We start from the raw sequence: 19,541 nt of genomic DNA on the forward strand, positions 1-19,541 counted from the left end.
GGGTATACGTTTATAAAGCTTATTAATAATACGAAGTCGATTAATTACCTAACGGAAAGTGAGCTTAAAAAACTATACTAGAGATTCGGGTACCCGTTAGTTACGAGGCTATATAACCTCCTAAAGTAATTAAATAATAATAATATCGAAATAGGGGCGCTAGAGTAGTTAATAAAAGTATATTATTAATATTAGATAAATGCGCAAAGCCCACGCAAATTTAAGTTTAAATTGCGTAATAAGCTTAACTTTAACTAAGAAATAGTTATTAATATCTTTTACTTAAACAGTCGGCTAGTACTATATATAATTAACGTAGCTATATCTTTCTAAGTAAGGCAATTCCTCTAGGATTTATAAATAAAAATAGTATAGGTAGCCCTACGAAAAAGCTAGATCGATATATACTAAGGACCGCTAGACGGCATTAGAACCGACGCTAGTACTAGCTTTAAGTTAGTAGAATTTAGGGATAATACGACGGCCTACGGTATATAACTAAAAGTCGTACCCGTTAAAGCGTACTATAGTATTAAAAAAGTAAAAAGGGCATATTAGTAATTAAAAAGGGCGTTTAGAATTATTAAAAAAGAAAATCCGGATTTTACTAACGACGAATACCTCTAGATAGTACTTAAATACTATAATAATATTATAGGGCCTAACGGACTTATACTAACGCTATTAGTATTTAGAGTATATTTAAGAACGACCTTAGCTTTGCTACCGTTACTAGGTATAAGCTAACGAGCCTGAGTAGTTAAAAAAGTAATACGGGTACTGCGCGAGGTAAGTATAAAAAAGTAAGTTAACGAGGTAATTACTACGCGCAATAGGCCCGATATAGGGGATAATCTAAATATATTACTAAATTCGGATATACGAGTATAGTACGAAATTACCTAATAATAGGCTAGGCTATATAAATTAATTTCTATTAACGAGCGCTCTTATATAATCGCAAGAGATCGCGACTAGCTACTCGAAGTATTAATTATAGTAATTAGACCGTACTATATAAATCCTAACGAGGTAATTTCTAACTTATAAAAAGAAAAAGAGCTAGGGGAAACTATATAACCTACGGTAGAGGTATAAGAAATTATCCTTAACGAAATCGTTATAGTAATATTAATAAGTAACGAAGAAGAGGAAATTACTAAAAGGGCACTAATACTACTAGCGAGACGTCGTAAAAGACTACGACGGCAAGCCCTAATGCGGCAATTTATCACTAGTAACGAGGTAATTAACACCTTTTATATAATAAAAGAGAAAGCCGATTTCGAGCTAGTAATTAAACTACGCAAAGAAGGCGTAATTATAATTACTAAAAAGCTATATAAGGGATTAGATCTTATCGAAGTAAATACTCTTCGTAATCGAGAGGTCTATCGATTTATCCTATATAACTTAGAAAAATATATAAACCTCTATATATTTAAATTACGAATAGTTCGTAAGATTAAAGGGAAAGGAATACCCTAGCCGTACGAGAAGTCTAGATACGTAATCTAGGGGTACGGCGACGTTAAAAAGGTAACGTTACTTATATAATTACTTACTATATAGCGCTATAGCTAACGATTAATAATAATACTAATAACATCGCTACGGAAAAAGGGATACGAGATTTAGAGCTATAATATTACCTAGGCCTATACCTAATCGGCCACAGGGCTCATAAGGAAAATCCTAGCCTATCTACTGAAGGAAATAGCTAGTAAGTACTTAGAAAGTACGATTATTAAAGTACTTAAGCTACTATATAGGCTCGTAAAATCGGGCACCTATTAGTAGGCTACTTACTACGATTTTTATATTAATTAACTATTAATAGTTACCTCTACGTACGACCCGTACTTACTAATTATAAAGCACGAAGGTAACTAATTTAGGATTATTAGAATATAGACCGACGATATATTAGGCCTATTTAATATTAACTTTATAAAGAAAGAGGATAAGGAGCTTTAGAAAGCGGGCTTCGTAACGAAGCTAAAAGAGGTCCTTATAATAAATACCCCCTTAGTATTTAACGGCGGGATTTTTATAATTAAAAAAAAACCATCGTTTTTTAATAAAAGGGGTAGGGCGAGAAGATTAACCTCGTTAATTTAAATATAACTAACGTTAAGAAGTAATATAAGGCTAAGCTCGCGTAAGGGGTATATATTACGAGTATTTATTAACTTAAAATAACTTTTAACTATATTAGGGTAGCGTAGGCTATAGATCTAACTAAACGAGACGTCGAGGTACTTAATAAACGGCTTAAGTAGTAATAAACGAATCTCGATTAAGGTCTCGTCTATTACCTAATCGACCTTACGACTAGTAAGCTCTACGTCTTTGTTAATAGGTTATTTGCGAATAATAACGACCTTACTTCGTAATTAGGGTATATTATTATCCTAGCTAACGAGAGTATAGGCGAGAGCGAATTTATTATATATAGTAATATAATCTACTACTTATTAATTAAAAGTAAGTAAGTAACGAGAAGTATGCTAGTATCGGAGGTCTATAATATAGTTAACGGCGTTAACCTCTTTTATATAATTTTAATAATACTAAAGAAGATTACCGATCGAATTAGCCTTCTACTTATTCTAATAGTTATTTATATAGATTCCTACTTACTATACGAATACCTTATTAAATTAGGAACGACGAAGGAAAAGAGGCTTATAATCGATATTATAGCCCTTAAGTAATCGTATAAAAGGCGTAAAATACTTAAGATCCGTTAGATTAATAATAAAAATAACCTCGCAGACGCTTTTATAAAAGTAGTACTAAATAAGGGATTAGAGCAATTCGTAAGTAGCAAAAAAGTTATTATATAAATAAAGGGATAGGTTATATAAAAAAAGTAGAGAAAAGGGGGAAAAGGAGACGACTTAGTAAACGGGCCCGAGGTCGAATTATACCTCTAACTATAGCGGTTAAATTGATAAAAGAAAGAGAAAGTTAGTATTAGATTAAAAGTCTAATTCGACCGCGGTATATAGCTAATTACATAGGGGCTAATTAGGGGCCTTATTTACGATTATTATAGCTAGCCTAACCTACGGTTAGAACCTCCTTTTTATACCTACTACGTAGATATTTATATAGTTTAATTAATCTCTTCGTTAACTACGGTTTAAACTAACTACCCTATAATAGGGATACTAATAACTATTAAGGCCCAGGTCTATTATAGCGAGAATTCGGAGACAGGGTGGGATAACTCGATTAGATATGCGCTAGCAATTATAATAAGAACTAGGAACATAACTCTTAACAAAAGGTCGCCGAATAACCTTATTAAGTCTGCGTTTAATATTTTACTTCGATTTATAAATCCCAACGGGCACTTTTATAGGCAACTGGACGGAACTACGAAAGAGCTAGCGCTGTTCGCTAGAGAAGAGGACCGAGATTTCTATTTCTTCGCAAGTTTCGAAATACCTTACATTCTTCTTACGTATCTTCTAAAAATCGACTTAGTATATAAAGACATTGCCGGAAAAGACCCCGAGTCGCTAGTTAGACTCGAAAGGCTCTAATTAACACCCTAGCACCCCTTTAACGAAGTCGTAGATATAATTATATAGTAGCTAAAGCGATAGGAGCACTGTTAGTATCCCTATTATAAAGTAGTTAGTTCGAACCGTAGTTAACAAAGAGATTAATTAAACTATATAAATATCTACGTAATAGGTATAAAAAGGAGGTTCTAACCGTAAGTTAGGCTAGCTACGATAATCGTAAATAGGGCCCCTAATTAGCCCCTGCGCAGTCGGCTGTATGCCGCGGTCGAATTAGACTTTTAATCCGATAAGCATAGGTCGCCTATAAATATAAGTTCTGCCGCTAATGCCGGTGAATCTCAAAACGTATCTGCAGGCCTGTATCTGAACGTCAAGTCCAAGCGGCCTAAGACTACGGTAATGAAAAAGAGCGTCCCTTTTAATAGCTTCATTGATCAGAGTAGCATCATTGACCTTGATGATGAATGGCTCTATAACTATCCATCCTTTCTAGGCGGCGATGAAAAGACAGCCGAAAGCCTCTATGAAGAGATAAGGAAGTTTTTGGGTCTAACGTGGCAAAATAACATAAGCACACGGATGAATAACACAAACATCGTAATCACAAAGGTAGCTGAAAAGTACATACAAAGACTTTTAGAGCTAAAGAAGGATAATGCTTCGCTAACTTTAGACTTAACTTTCTTCCGAAATAACGACAATAACGAGATATATTCTTATGTAATTAATATCCGGAAGTAGAAGAATCTAAGTAAATAGGAAAGGGCGAACGGTAACGACATATACTATCTTAATAGGAGTTACTCGCTCTAGAGATACTTTTTAAGGCCTCGTGTAGTTAAAGAAGCTAAGAAAAGACTTATTTAGCTACTAGTAGCGAGCGACTAGTATGCTCTCGTTTACTATATAACTAGCCCACTAAATAAGAGACAAGCTATTTCGCTCTTCTTTAACCGTTATTACTATTATAAAAAACAGTTCTTCGAAAAAATAACAATAGTACTTAATACCTAGTATAGTGAACTTTATCTAAGCTTCTATCGACTAGTTAATAAGAATTACGAGCTAGAGACGGGAATCCCCCCGTCTAGTTAGAAAAACATTCTAGGTGTTGCTAATAAAAAGCTCATGCAATGCTCGATAGGGTTTTGTTAATAGGTATACGATATAGGGAAGAAGCTTATAGAGGCTAACTACTATTAGGGTCTAAAAGAGGAATTACTAAAATCTGCCCTTCCCTCGAGGTATATTACTAACGCTCTATATATACCTAAGCTATTCCTTTATTACTTAGTCCCCCTCTTTATACCCCCCTAAGCTATTTTTTAATTAACGAGGCTTAACTAGCGAGGCTTAATAAAGTGCTCCCTCCCCTAGGCTTCGTCCCAAAGCCCGCTTATAGTTCGTATACGCTATATTAATCTTTTACTTAAGAAGTCCTTAGATATATAGTACGAGGGCGGGTATAAGTAGTACCCGTCGGCCCGAGTATAGACCCCTTACTCCGGATAATAGCCCTATAATTCTATACTTAGGTCGCTCCTATTTATAGGCCGTCCTTATAACTACCGGTACCTAAGTAGTCGTTGCCCCACTTTTATTTACTAATATTAACCCCTTTCTAAGCTATTATAATTCCGAATTCCTTTTTTTTTTTCTTTTTTTATAATTATCCTTTTTATATATAGTCTCTTATTTTTATTAGCGTCTGCGCTACTCCCTCGTTACGTAAATATTACGGCTAACGAATATCTCCTAAATCCCTATTTTTATATACTCCCCGCGCCTAAATAAGTCTCTTCTAGAGTCGTTCCGTAGTCGTTACTAACTCGTTCTAATATAACTATAGCCCCTAATCGTAGCGTCGCTATTATTAATAATAGAACGGTCGTTAGCGCTACGGGTATACTTAGTAATAGCCGTAGTAGCGGTCTATTTAAAAAGCCTAATATCCCCTTTACTTACCCTAACCTCGTATATATATCGCTACTTATACGCTACTTATACTAACTATTATAAACTCTTATTAAAAAAAAGAAAAAGGCGAACGCTAAAAAGATCGGGGTCGGCTAGGTACGCCCGCTCCCCTACCCCGCTTACGTTATATATAAAGCGCTCGATCTAAAAGCTGAGTATTATAATTAGCTAGGTTAGTAATTTATAGCCCCTAGTTCGCTCTTTTATTTAATACTTCTTTAGGATCTAGCGTGCGTTATATTAAATATACTGCGCAGAACTATTTTTATAAAAATACGATAAGTACTTAGTACTATTACTACTCTGTCGCTTTTCCTAAGTATTATACTAATAGCGTCTTAGGTCCCTAAGTCCGCGGAATTTATAATACGAACCCTTTAGAGTACCGTACTTACTTCTAATAGCGACGTTTATAATTCGGAAGTTTATCGCTCTATTATCGCTCTATTATCGCTACTACTTAGGTTATTAATATTACTTTATAGCTTTAATAGACCTACCGAATCGCCGCTAGTAATACGTAAAAGGCGCTTAAGCGCGCTAATAAGGAGGCCTACTTAACCCCCGTTATTAATAACGACGATAATAAAATAGCTATAAGCTCCTCCCGCACTATGTCTTCGTCCCGTAACGACGCTATAATTGCGCTACTTCGTACTATCTATAATAAAGTGCGCCGCTTTAATAATATTTTAATTAGTATATAGTCGCCCTACTTATACTCCGTATTCGTAACTAATTATTTATAAATTCGCTAATAGTAGGGAGATTATTTTTTCCGTAACGACCCCTAAAATAATAGTTAGGGCGGCCCTTTTATATATAAGGGCGGTCCCTTTATAAATAAGGGCGGTCCTTTTATACGTCGTAAGGATTAGGAAAATAGTTAATAATTAGCGCGTTTATATTACTTAGTCGTAGCTATATAGCCCCTTTTTTTTATTATTAGTAACTAGTTCGCTACGTTATTAAGCTCCTTAGGAGCTAGGGCGCGCTACTTAATTAAAACTCGTTCTTTATATATATTAATTAACGCTACGTTTTTGATATACTTAGCTAGCTCTTACGTATCTTCGTCGCTACTATATCCCTTTTACTAGATTAGGTATTATTACCTCCTCTTTAGCCCTTTATATTATATAATATTTTCTACTTCGTAAAATAGCTCCCTATTTATATCCTTAATAAGTAAGGGCTTCTAAAGGGCTTCCTCGTAGTATTAATACGGCTCGAGTAAAAATATATAGAACATATCGTATATTTTATACTACGTTAGTACGTTTAGTTAGTAAGCGACCCCCGCCGTTCTAATTATTAATTTAACTTCGAATGGGCCTAGATACTTATTAGCTAACTTCTAGCTAGGACGTTACTTCTTAATATTCTTTTTTAATAATAGTACTTAGTTACTTACTTTATATAATATATTTATCCTAGCTTTATTAGTTTATTACTTATACGTCTCGCGTACTTTTTATATAAGGGGTCGTAGAGTTTTTTAGTTAGCTCGTAGTCGGGCTATACGCTCCTCGGCCGAGATATTTTATATACTATCTCGAGTCCTTATTAAGATCGATATAGGGTACGTAAGTAAGAACCCGAGTAGGGCCTTAGTAAGCGCTTTACGGATTACTAAGTACTAGGTATTATTATATATAAACTCGGCTAGGTAAAGACGCTATGCCTAATCCGATTAGTCCTAAGTATAAAAGTAGTAAAAGTACTACTCTAAGTATTAGTTTTACCGTTCTATCTAACCGTCCGTTTACGGGTAGAACGTAGTATTAAGATACTTCTTTATTATTAAAAAGTAGTAGAGATAAGTTTAAAACTTATTTATAAATAACGACCCCCTATTAGAGACGATCCCTTTAGGTATTCTAAACTTAATAAAAAATTTTACGAATAAGAGGTCTACAAATCCCTAGGCTATAAGGGTCGTCCTCGTAGTAATATAGACGCTATATTTTATAAATCGGTTTATTATAATAAGTACTACGTCGTAGGGGCGCTTCTTAATTAGCGTAATCGATATAAATAAGCCCGTAATAAAATCTAGTAATATCTCTTACTATAACCTAACTAAGGTAGGTAGGGGGTATAATAAGCTATACGGCTTATAATAACAAGGCTTCGTTCGCTAGTATACTATATAAGTATTAATATAACTTTTTATATCCTTACTTACTCTATCTTAGTAATAGTAGCGTTTTAGTAGCGCTATTATCCGCTTTATATTATAATATCCCGCTATAGGTATATCGTAATATACTTCGATAACTTCTCTCCTTAGCCCCTTATATAGTAATACGTAGGCACGGCCGCTATAGTATAGTAGCCCTCTAGAGTCGTATACTTAGCTCTATTATTACTTTTTCTTAACTAAGCGAGGCCGTTAGTTTTTTTTAGTCTATTACCTATTTTTTATAAAAGCGTCCTCTTATTAAGTAGCCCGTAATTAACCTATTATTAATAACCCCTCCTCGCTAAATACTATTTTAGGTACTCTTATTATGTTAAAGTCTTATAGAATAAGTAGCTTATAATTTATAATTCTAATAATAAGTTTAAGTAGCTTTTTAAATACTATACTATAACTCTAACGCCCTAGGCTCGTAGCCCCGTTACGCTTCTCGAAGTACTCCTCGGAGTTCCCTCGAGCTAGAGCTCCTAACTTCTTTTACTTATTTTTCTATACTACTACTAGTTCTACTTTTAAAATACTTACTATTTTTTTTACTTAGGAGCCGCTCTTACGGCTCGTCCTTATATACCTTATTACTATAACTCTAAGGGGCTCTTATATATTTTTAGTATTATAGAGGTCTTTTTTTATTTTTAATAGTAGCTCCTCCGCTCCGCTATCGTTACTACTTTTATTATAATTAAGTCTTTATAATAGTCTATCCGCTAGGTTCTTTATACTTAGCTTAAACTTAATCTTAATATTAAACGCTACGAGTTTATCTAATTAGTATAGCTATCTCCTATTTAGTCTCTTTTTTATATCTAGGAACTATAAGTTAAAATAATCTATAAATACTACGACTTAATCTTAGCTATAAGCGAAGTAGTATCGCTAGTTCCTTAGTACGTTTATAATAGCTAGTAGCTCCGCGTTTTTTATACTATAGCGGCTCTCCGTATTTATTAATTTCTTCGACTTATAAATAATTAAGTACTAATTACCCTTAAATAATTACGTAACTACTAAGCTAATAGCTCGAACCGAAGCGTCTATTTATAACTGTGTGGGTAGGGTAGGGTCGAAATATTATAGTATTAGCGCGTTAGTAAATACTATTAGTAGCTTTTTAAACGACTCTACGGCTAGTATTAGTAGCTCTAATTATCCCGGTTTTGCCTTTTTTAATAAGTCTATTAGAGGTACTATTATCTTAGCATAGTTATTAATAAATCTATAATAAAACCCTATAAATCTAAAGAACGTCTATATATCTTTAATGCTCCTTAGAAGTAGCTAATTTATTATAGCTTCGGTACGCGCGGGTTCTATTTTTATACCTTTGTTAAATACGATATACCCTAGGAATCCTATATATAATATATAGAACTCGTATTTACTACTATTTAAATATAAGTTCTATTACTATAGTTTTTATAATACGCTACGTACGTGCTCTTTATACGCTACGTAGTCGTTACTATATATTAGGATATTGTCTAGGTATACGATATAGATAGTATTAACTAGGCCGCTTAGAACGTTATTAATATGCGCTTAGAAAGTCGCGGGCGCGTTAGTTAGCTCGAAAGGTACGATTAGGTACTCGAACTGCCCGTATTTAGTACGAAAAGCCGTTTTTTACTTATCGCCCTTAGCTATATATATATAGTAGTACGCGTTCTTAAGGTCTAGCTTCGTAAAGATAGAGGTATTAAATAGTTTATTTAATATCTTTTTAATTAGCGGTAGCGGCGTTCTATCTTTTTATATAATCTTATTAATCGCTCTATAATTAACGTAAAGTCGTAGCTCTCCTTTTTTCTTAAATATAAAAAGGATAGGTACTCTTACTGGGCTTATAGAGGGGCATATCTAGCCCCTAGCCTCTATTTTTATTAAATAGTTACGTAAGATCTCGAGCTTATAGTTCGATAGCGGGTAGATAGGTCCCTAGGGAATAGGCGCCGCGTTATTTAGCTCGATATAGTAGTCGTACGGTGCTCTATTTAGTAGCGAGATAGCCTTCTTTTTTAAAAATAAGTCGTTAAAGTCCTAGTAACGTAGCTTCTAGTCCTTAGCTACGCTTATTAGTATTACGTCGCTATTTATAGCTAGGTTAATTACGATATATATAAGTATTACCGAAACTAAGTCGTTTAGTAGCCCCTTTTTTAGGGCGTTTAAGTAAATATATCGTTCGTAAATTAGATATTACTACTTCTTTTACTTCTAACTAATTAGTAAGTCGATATTCTCTAGCTAGGGGAAACTAAGGATAAGCGTAAGTACCGTAATATTAACTATTACGAAGCGATATAGCTATGTTTTTATTACGTAGTTATTATTAGTAATTTAAAGCTATAGGTAGTAGTTTCCTAGCGTCTCTATCTATTTACCCTCGACGTTTATTAGCTACGGCGATAGGTAAATTCGTAGATTAGCGTTAAAGCTATTAAGTAGCCCGATACTAACTACGTTCCCTTCTACTCCTAAATCGATAAGGGCGCTTAGCTTCTTTTATACGTAGTTTAAGTATATATAGGTCGGGACGTTTAAGCGCTACCCTTATTAATTACTAGTTACTTTTCTTATTAAGATAGTATTCGAGCTTATTATTAGTCCGCGCTACTTAGCTAGGGCGAGGTTTAATTAATAGCTAGCGGCCTTATACCCTTTCTAATTATATTTATAATATATAACGCTCGAGTAGCTATTAGCGAGGTGCCCGGTTTTATTATAATTATAGTATTATTAATACTACTCCCGCGGTTGTGGGTAATCTTTTACGATATAACTAGTCTTTTTATAATTATAATACGTAGTATCTTTACTAGGCGAGTTACGGCGTATTCTTTACGTATTCGATTTATTAGCGCCTTAGTATCTTCCCGCTAGCTCGTTTAAGTTTAAGTTAGAATATTACCTAGGGGACGTTCGTAAGCTCTTTATTAATAGCGAGGATTATTCGATACGTCTTATTAATAATACTAGTTATAGGTAAGTCTACGGAAGTTCTATTTATAATACTATTACGAGGCATAGTTCGGGCCATAGCTTACTTATTAGCGTAGAGATCCTCTATTTCTCTATTAGGACATATTCTAATTCTATCTCGAGCTTATTAATGCGGCTAACGAACTTATTAACTTTCTTTTTTTAGCCTTGCGAGGTACTATTTAGTTATATACTCGCTACTATTCCTTAGCTAGCGGGATTAAATAAGTTATCTTATAAAAAGGTCTTTAGTTCTTTTTATATAACTTAGTTTATTATAAAACCGGGGGTCCTTTAGTAGTCGAAAATATAGTATATTTAGGAGGTTTTTATACCGCTACTTAAGTAGCTAACCGTATACGCTACTTTATTACGGTCTATTCTTATTTATTAAGCCTATAGGTTAAAGCGATAGTAATAGTTAAAAAAAAAGCTTTATAAATCCCGTACCGATTTACTAATATATAATAAGTTAGGGAGGGATAGTAATCTAAATATAGACGTTCCGCTTATAGCGCTTATTTAAATTAAGAGGGAGCTAATAAATAGGGGCTTAGGTAGTACGAACTTATTATTTTATCGTCGCTCGAGCGGCGCTTTAAGTACGGCTTTGCTTATTAAACTATCCTTAGTCTAGGGGTTTACGTTTCTATTTATATTAAAGCTAACGTCCGAAGTTATTATAATTAAAACTATAGCCCTTAGCGCGGGGGCCGGGCTATTTAAGGAGCTTTATAAGCGTTTTAAATTTACTCGTCTTTTATATAAGCGCTCTTCGTACGTTACGATAAAGATTTCTTTTTCTAATTATCGTTTTTATTTTTATAGTTCTACTAGCCTATTACTTATCGTTCGGTTTAAGTATTAATAAGTAAGGGTAAGAGGTTTACTATTTTATTTAAAATTCGTTAATACTCTTAGTAATGCGGTCCTTTTACGTTACCGCTACGTTAATAGTTCTACCGCGCTTCGTTCTTATATTATTTACTAAGGAAGAGGCGACTCTAGGGGGTCCGATAGAAAAGAGTCGTTTTTTTTTTATTATTATAGTACTAACTACGCTCTCTCGCTATGTCTCGTTCTTATTAGTATTTTAAGCTTCCGGCCTAGTCCCCTTTATAAATAAAGATTTTAGACTATTAATAAGTATACGATATAGGGAAGAAGCTTATAGAGGCTAATTACTATTAGGGTCTAAAAGAGGAATTACTAAAATTTGCCCTTCCTTCGAGGTATATTACTAGCGCTCTATATATACCTAAGCTACTCTTTTATTACTTAGTCCCCCTCTTTATGCCCCCCTAAACTATCCCTTAACTAACGAGGCCTAACCGGTAAGGCCTAATAGGTTTCGCTTTTTAAGAGACTTTTTTAACCGATACTAGACTTATTATATAATTAAACACGTCTTGCCTTAGTAGCAGAGGCCTGAGCCGTGGGACGAAAAAGGTTAGTAATAAAGGAAAGTGCTAAAGTTATAGCTTTTTAATAGAATCCTAAAAGAGATTGTCTAGAGTACTAAAGATATCTTCGATATAGTCGTATACGAGCTAGGAGAAAACCGGGGAACAATCTTATTCTCGACTCTGAGTAGCGTTAAGTACTTTTTATCTAGCGCCTAGTAGTAGAACTATTAGTAAATACTCTAGGTCGTAGAGGAAGAGCTCGTAGACGTGCTATCGACCGTCCTTAAATAGGAGGCGCGTGAGAAAGATAGGGGCTAGGAGCGGCCGCGATAGATACGTAACGACGAGCGTAAATACCGCGGCCTCATTAGGAAGATATAAGGTTCGATAGGTCGCTATACGCGAGATTTACATAACTACCGTAATAGCATTCGGTTACTAAAGGAGTAGCTAATCAGTAATTAGCAACAGAGCCGTAATAACCTCTCGCTAATCGACGTAGAGAACGTCCGGCTCTTTACGTACGTAACTGTTATATTCCTACCGCTTAGCTTCGCGGCTAGCATCTTTAGCATGAGCGAAACACTACTAGGCGATGTCCTTAAGCCCATAATTATTTGCTCCGTTATTACGCTCTTCCTCACCTGTTAGTATCCCTATTACAGGGTAGTTAGTTCGAACCGTAGTTAACGAAGAGATTAATTAAACTATATAAATATCTGCGTAATAGGTATAAAAAAGAGGTTTTAACTATAGGTTAAGCTAGCTATAATAATCGTAAATAAGGCCCCTAATTAGCCCCTACGTAGTTAGCTATATATTACGGTCGAATTAGATTTCTAATTTAATATTAACTTTCTCTTTTTTTTATCGATTTAACTACTACGGTTAGAGGTATAATTCGACCTCAGGCCCGTTTACTAAGTCGTCTCCTTTTCCCCTTTTTTTTTACTTTTTTTATATAACCTATCCCTCTATTTATATAATAACTTTTTCGCTACTTATAAATTACTCTAATCCCTTATTTAGTACTACTTTTATAAAAGCGTTTGCGAGGTTATTTTTATTATTAATTTTACAGATTTTAAGTATCTTGCGCTTTTTATATAATTACCTAAGGGCTATAATATTAATTATAAGCCTCTTTTCTTTTATTATTCCTAATTTAACGAGGTATTTATATAGTAAGTAAGAATTAGTATAAATAACCGTTAGAATAAGTAAAAGGCTAATTTAATTAGTAATCTTCTTTAGCGTTATTAAAATTACGTAGGAGAGGTTAATACTATTAACTATACCATAGACTTCTAATATTAATATACTTCTCGTTACCCGCTTATTTTTAGTTAACGAGTAATAGATTATATTACTATATATAGTAAATTCGCTCTTACTTATACTCTCGTTAGCTAGGATAATAATATACCCTAATTATAAAGTAAGGTCGTTATTATTTATAAATAACTTATTAATAAAGACGTAGAGCTTACTAATTATAAGGTCGATTAGGTAATAAACGAGACCTCGATCGAGATTTATTTATTACTACTTAAGCTGCTTATTAAGTACCTTAACGTTTTATTTAGTTAGATCTATAGCTTACGCTACCCTACCGTAATTAAAAATTACTTCGGGTTAATAAATATTTATAATATATACCCCTCGCACGAGCTTAGCTTTATATTATTTTTTAATATCGGTTATATTTAAATCAACGAGGTTAATTTTCTTACCCTACCCCTTTTATTAAAAAACGACGGTTTCCTTTTTAATTATAAAAATCCCGCTATTAAATACTAAGGGGGTATTTATTATAAGGACCTCTTTTAGCTTCGTTACGGAGCCCGCTTTTTAGAGCTCCTTATCCTCCTTTTTTATAAAGTTAATATTAAATAGGCCTAATATATTATTAATTTATATTCTAACGATTTTAAATTAGTTACCTTTATACTCCGTAACTAGTAAGTACGGGTCGTACGTAAAAGTGATTATTAATAGTTAATTAATATAAAAATCGTAGTAAGTAGCTTATTAATAAGTGCCCGATTCTACGAGCCTATATAGTAGCTTAAGTACTTTAATAATCGTGCTTTTTAGGTACTTATTAGCTATTTCTTTTAGTAAATAGGCTAGGATTTTTTTTATAAGTCCTGTGGCTGATTGGGTATAAGCCTAGGTAATATTACGGCTCTAAATTTCGTATCCCTTTTTTTATAGTAATACTATTAGTGCTATTATTAATTATTAGTTATAGCGTTATATAGTAAGTAATTATATAAGTAGCGTCGCTTTTTTAATATCGCCGTACCCTTGAATTACGTATTTAGATTTCTCATATAGCTAGGGTGTTCCTTTCTTTTTAATTTTACGAATTATTCGTAATTTAAATATGCGGAGGTTGATATATTTTTTTAGGTTATATAGGATAAATTAATAGACCCCTCGATTGCGAAGAGTATTTATTTTAATAAGATCTAATCCCTTATATAGTTTTTTAGTAGTTATAATTATGCTTTCCTTGCGTAGTTTAACTACTAGTTCGAAATCGGCTTTTTTCATTATTATATAAAAGGTATTAATTACCTCGTTATTAGTAATAAATTACTGCGTTAGGGCTTACTATTATAGTTTTTTATAACGTCTCGCTAGTAGTATTAGTACCCTTTTAATAATTTCTTTTTCTTTATTATTTATTAGTACTACTATAACGATTTTATTAAGGATAATTTTTTATACTTTTACCGCGGGTTATATAGTTTTCCTTAGCTCTTTTTTTTTTTTATAGGTTAGAAATTACTTCGTTGGGATTTATATAGTACGGTTTAATTACTATAATTAATATTTTAAGTAGCTAGTTACGATCTCTTATAATTATATAAGAGCGCTCGTTAATAAAAATTAACTTATATAGCCTAGCCTATTATTAAGTAATTTCGCGCTATACTCGTATATCTAAATTTAGTAATATATTTAGATTATTCCCTATATTAGGCCTATTGCGCGTAGTAATTACTTTATTAACTTACTTTCTAATACTTACCTCGCGCAGTGCCCATATTACTTTTTTAACTACTTAGGCTCGTTAGCTTATATTTAGTAATAGTAATAAGGCTAAGGTCGTTCTTAGATATACTCTAAATATTAATAGCGTTAGTATAAGTCCGTTAGGCCCTATAGTATTATTATAATATTTAAGTACTATTTAGAGGTATTCGTTATTAGTGGAATCCGGATTTTTTTTTTAATAATTCTGAACGCCTTTTTTAATTATTAGTGTGCCCTCTTTACTTTTTTAATACTATAATACGCTTTAATAAGTACGACTTTTAACTATATACTATAGGCCGTTATATTATTCCTGAATTTTACTAATTTAAAGCTAGTATTAATGTCGGTTTTAATACTATTTAGTAGTCCTTAGTATGTATCGATCTAGCTTTTTTATAGGGCTATTTATATTATTTTTATTTATAAATCCTAGAGGAATTGCCCTATTTAAAAAGATATAGCTATATCGATTATATATAGTACTAGCCGACTATTTAAATAAAAGATATTAATAACGATTTTTTAGTTAAAGTTAAGCTTATTACGTAATTTAAACTTAAATTTACGTAGGCTCTGTATATTTATTTAGTATTAGTAATATACTTTCGTTAACTATTCTAACACCCTTATTTCGATATTATTATTACTTAATTATTTTAAAAAGTTATATAGCCTCGTAACCGACGGGTGCCCGAATCTCTAATATAGTTTTCTAAGCTCACTTTCCGTTAAGTAATTAATCGACTTTATATTATTAATAAGCTTTATAAACGTATACCCTTATTATCGTTTAACTATTTCGAAGTACTTATTATTAAAGATTCTATTTTTCGTATTATTAAATATAATGCCTAGTCGATCTATATTTTTTAAATATAAGAGAAATGGGGTATTAATAAGTAAAATATAGAAAGTTATTGTTCCGAAGTGCGTCTCTATTTTTACTATACCTAGGGCGACGATTTCCTTACTTAGGCTAAAACTAATCTTTATAATACTTACTATTAACGTATTAAGCGTTACTAATACGATTTTTTATAGTACTTATAGAATTACCCTTTTTTTTTAGTTAACTATTATAATACCTTAGTATTTAGGATAATCTTATAGAAATTACTTAGGCCGTACTTTTTACTCGCGTAAAATACTTATATAAGCTTAGTATTTAAGAGATTTAGGTAGTATAAAAAGGACCCCTTTAGCTACCCTTAGATTTACTTAGTACTATATTCCTTTTTTTTAAATATTAAAAAAAATAGCGTCTTCTTTTTAATCGTTAAGAGAATAGGCTTTAGCCCTATTAGATTTACCTTTTTAGTTACCTCTATATCCGTTATTTAAGGGACCTTCCCTTATTATTTATAAATAAAAGCTTATTTATTAAGAGCTTTTATTACCCTCTATTCGTTTAGCCTCGTATATCCTCTAGAGGCTAACGGGGCGAAAAAAGAGTAATTAATATTATTAATTTTATTATAATCTAATTCGTTAGTATAGGGGGTAAGATCTTCTTTATTTTCCGAATCTTTTATAGGGGGTATATACTTTAGGCTATTATTTTAGCTACTATTATTAGGTTCCGTACCCCTAGATCTGCCTTTATATATAATAAAAAATTAGTTAAATTAACGAGGGCTGGTTTTGCTATTTATTACCCTCGACTTTTTATATTATTTATACGATTTAATACGCTCTTTTTTAGAGTAGTTACTTAACTAATATTTATCTTTTTTATAAATATAGTATTACTTTTTTTATTACCCTACCCGTAAGTTAAATCTTTACTTATTTAACGAATCTAGGCCTCTTTATTAGTAATTACTATATTTAGCCTTTTTTCTTTTTTTATTATACGTTCGATCGACTTAATATTATTAATAAGGGCCGTTATATACCTAGAGGTAGGTTTAGCGCAGTATTCTTATTTTAATATTAAAACTAGATTTTAGCCTCGAGTAGAGCGCCTCGTAGTTTTTAAGTACTTAGTATAGGGTTATTTTTATTTTTAATATACGCTAGATTATAATATAAAAATATCTGACTTTTTACTTATTTATTTTCTTATTTAGCTAGGTTTTTATTAGCTTATTGATTCGATCGATAAGCTTTTTAAGGATCTCTATTTATGATTTACCCTTTATTATCTTAGTTATAAATATAAAAGAAATCGCTCGTAGCTTAGATAGGAGCTCTAGGTTCTTATTATAGGTCTCGAAGCGGCTTTAAATTACGTTAATTATATTAAAAAAGTCGTTTTAATTAAAATTACGTACTACTTTATAATAATAATCCGAGGCTTTACTTATAAGTATAATATTAATTACCGAATAATACTAGTATTCCCTAATTTTAACTTTTTTATAATAATCGTAAAATATTATTAGGGTTTTTTATAAGACGTTATACTTCCCCTTAGAGTATAATTTCTTTTTTGGGAAGATCTTTTTGAGGTTTATAAATTACTTCGTATTTACTACTAGATTTCTGGTATTTATATACGATCCCTACGTTACTACGTATTATTAGTAACTTTGGATCGTTTACTTCTTTTTTTATTAGCTAATTAGCGCTGAATTTTGCGTTAGTAATAGTAATGAGTTATAAATTAAAATAAGCAGAATTATTAATTATCGTATTTTTAGTACTATATTTTGCCCTAGTATATCCTTTTATAATAATAGATTTTTATTAGTAATTATAGGGAGGAAATTTGGGTTATTTACTTTTTTTTTAAATTCGTTAAAGCGATTATACGCTCTATTAACTTATACTTAGTTCTATAGTACGAATTCCTTTTTTATAATTATTATTATTAGTATTTTATATAGCTCTTGCGATTATAATTGCGTTAGTAATACCCCTTACTTATAGAGGAATTTATTAACTACTTTTATAATTCTTAGGCTTGCGCTCGCGAACTATTTATCTAGTTAGGAACTAAGGTCGTTTATAATTTCGTAAAATAGGGGTTACCCCTATAGCCCCTTTTTCTTATAGACCTTAGTTAAATAGATTAATACCGCGTTAATTTACTTATTATTAAGCTAATCCGCGATTTTATATATCTACGTCCCTTAATAATCCGGGTTAATATTTATTTACTTATAAGGGATTAGGATTTTATTTAGGATCGGGTTTCGTCCTTTTTTTTTTTACCCTAACTTACTAAGGGTCGTATTTTAGTTTATGCCCGTATTAGTAGTCGTTAGCGTATTTAATTTTAATAAGGATATATTTAATTCGCGTATTAGTTATAATAAATCCGTATTTTTATTACTTAACGAATTTGTTAGGGTTTAGGAGATTCCCGCTTCTTTTTACTATCTCGCTACTATTCTCGTTTTTATTATTTTTAGTAATTATTATTACTTTTTTAAATTGCTAGCTATTATACTTATTAAAATCCTCCTTTTTATTTAGTATAAAAGGGTAGGTTTTAGTAGTTCTTTTTTATAATAATAGTAGTAAACGTTTATATTACTATAAGAAGATTTAGTAATTAGTCTTAGGATTTTTATTAGTTACTAATTTTCGCTATTCTATATACTTCTAGCCTCCTAAGCCTCGTGCTCTTTATAATTTTTAAATAATTTCTTTTTTTAACTTACTTTTTTTAAGGTAGTATTCTATAAGAATAGTTAAAAGTAAATACCGGGCGGCTCGTAAAGGAGCTATATAGGCTATTAAGAACTATATAGGCTATTAAGTATAGTTAACGAAGTTAAGCCCTCTTTTTTATAAAATCGTATATTTTAAAAACTTACTAAAAATGCTTATTTATTACTCGTATATAGTAGGGTTAAATACTTTAAAGATTTTATTTTTTACGGCCTCTTAATACCCTATTTTATATTTTTTAAATAATCTTTTTCATAGCTTAATTACGGTTAAGTAATTATTACTTATTAGCGATCCTTTTTATTACTTAGTTAATTTCTTAAAATTAATAATCTCGCGCTAGGAGTTAATATAAAAAAAAGCCCTTTAGCGGCCCTTTAGAAAATTCTTTTTTTTTCCCTTTAAATCCTCGTCCTTTTAGCTTTTTCTTAAGTTAATAATAACTCTAGCGGGAGGTTATAAAACTATTTTAAAATAGCTACCTTTTTTTTAAGTTAATTTCTAAGATTTATAATACTCTTAACTTAATATTATTAAGACCTCTAAATCCCCTCCTCCTTTATTAAACCGTCCCTTATATTATATTCTTAAGTAATACCCGGGGGGTAGTTAAGAGAGCTATAAAGAGGTTATTTAGATTATAAGCTTAAGGTCGTATTTATAAAATCCTCGTAGTAATAGACTTTTTTATATACTATAGATCTCTTAGCTTAATAACTCTTATAAAGTTACCTTTATTACTAAGTAAGAATATTTACGTTTAGAGATCCT

The 19,541-nt window shown here is 31.8% G+C and overlaps 1 protein-coding gene across 1 annotated transcript; it reads right to left on the bottom strand.

Moving 5' to 3' along the window:
* Positions 1-15,935: 15,935 nt before the first annotated feature.
* CLUP02_03098 (uncharacterized protein) lies at positions 15,936-16,172 on the bottom strand (the record flags this gene model as incomplete). Its single annotated transcript, XM_049282125.1, has 1 exon — positions 15,936-16,172. A coding segment is annotated over one exon (237 nt), but the record flags the coding sequence as incomplete, so codon positions are not given.
* Between the last annotated feature and the right edge of the window lie 3,369 nt (positions 16,173-19,541).

This window comes from Colletotrichum lupini, chromosome 2, assembly GCF_023278565.1.
Source record: "Colletotrichum lupini chromosome 2, complete sequence".
In the NCBI taxonomy this organism is placed as follows: domain Eukaryota; kingdom Fungi; phylum Ascomycota; class Sordariomycetes; order Glomerellales; family Glomerellaceae; genus Colletotrichum; species Colletotrichum lupini.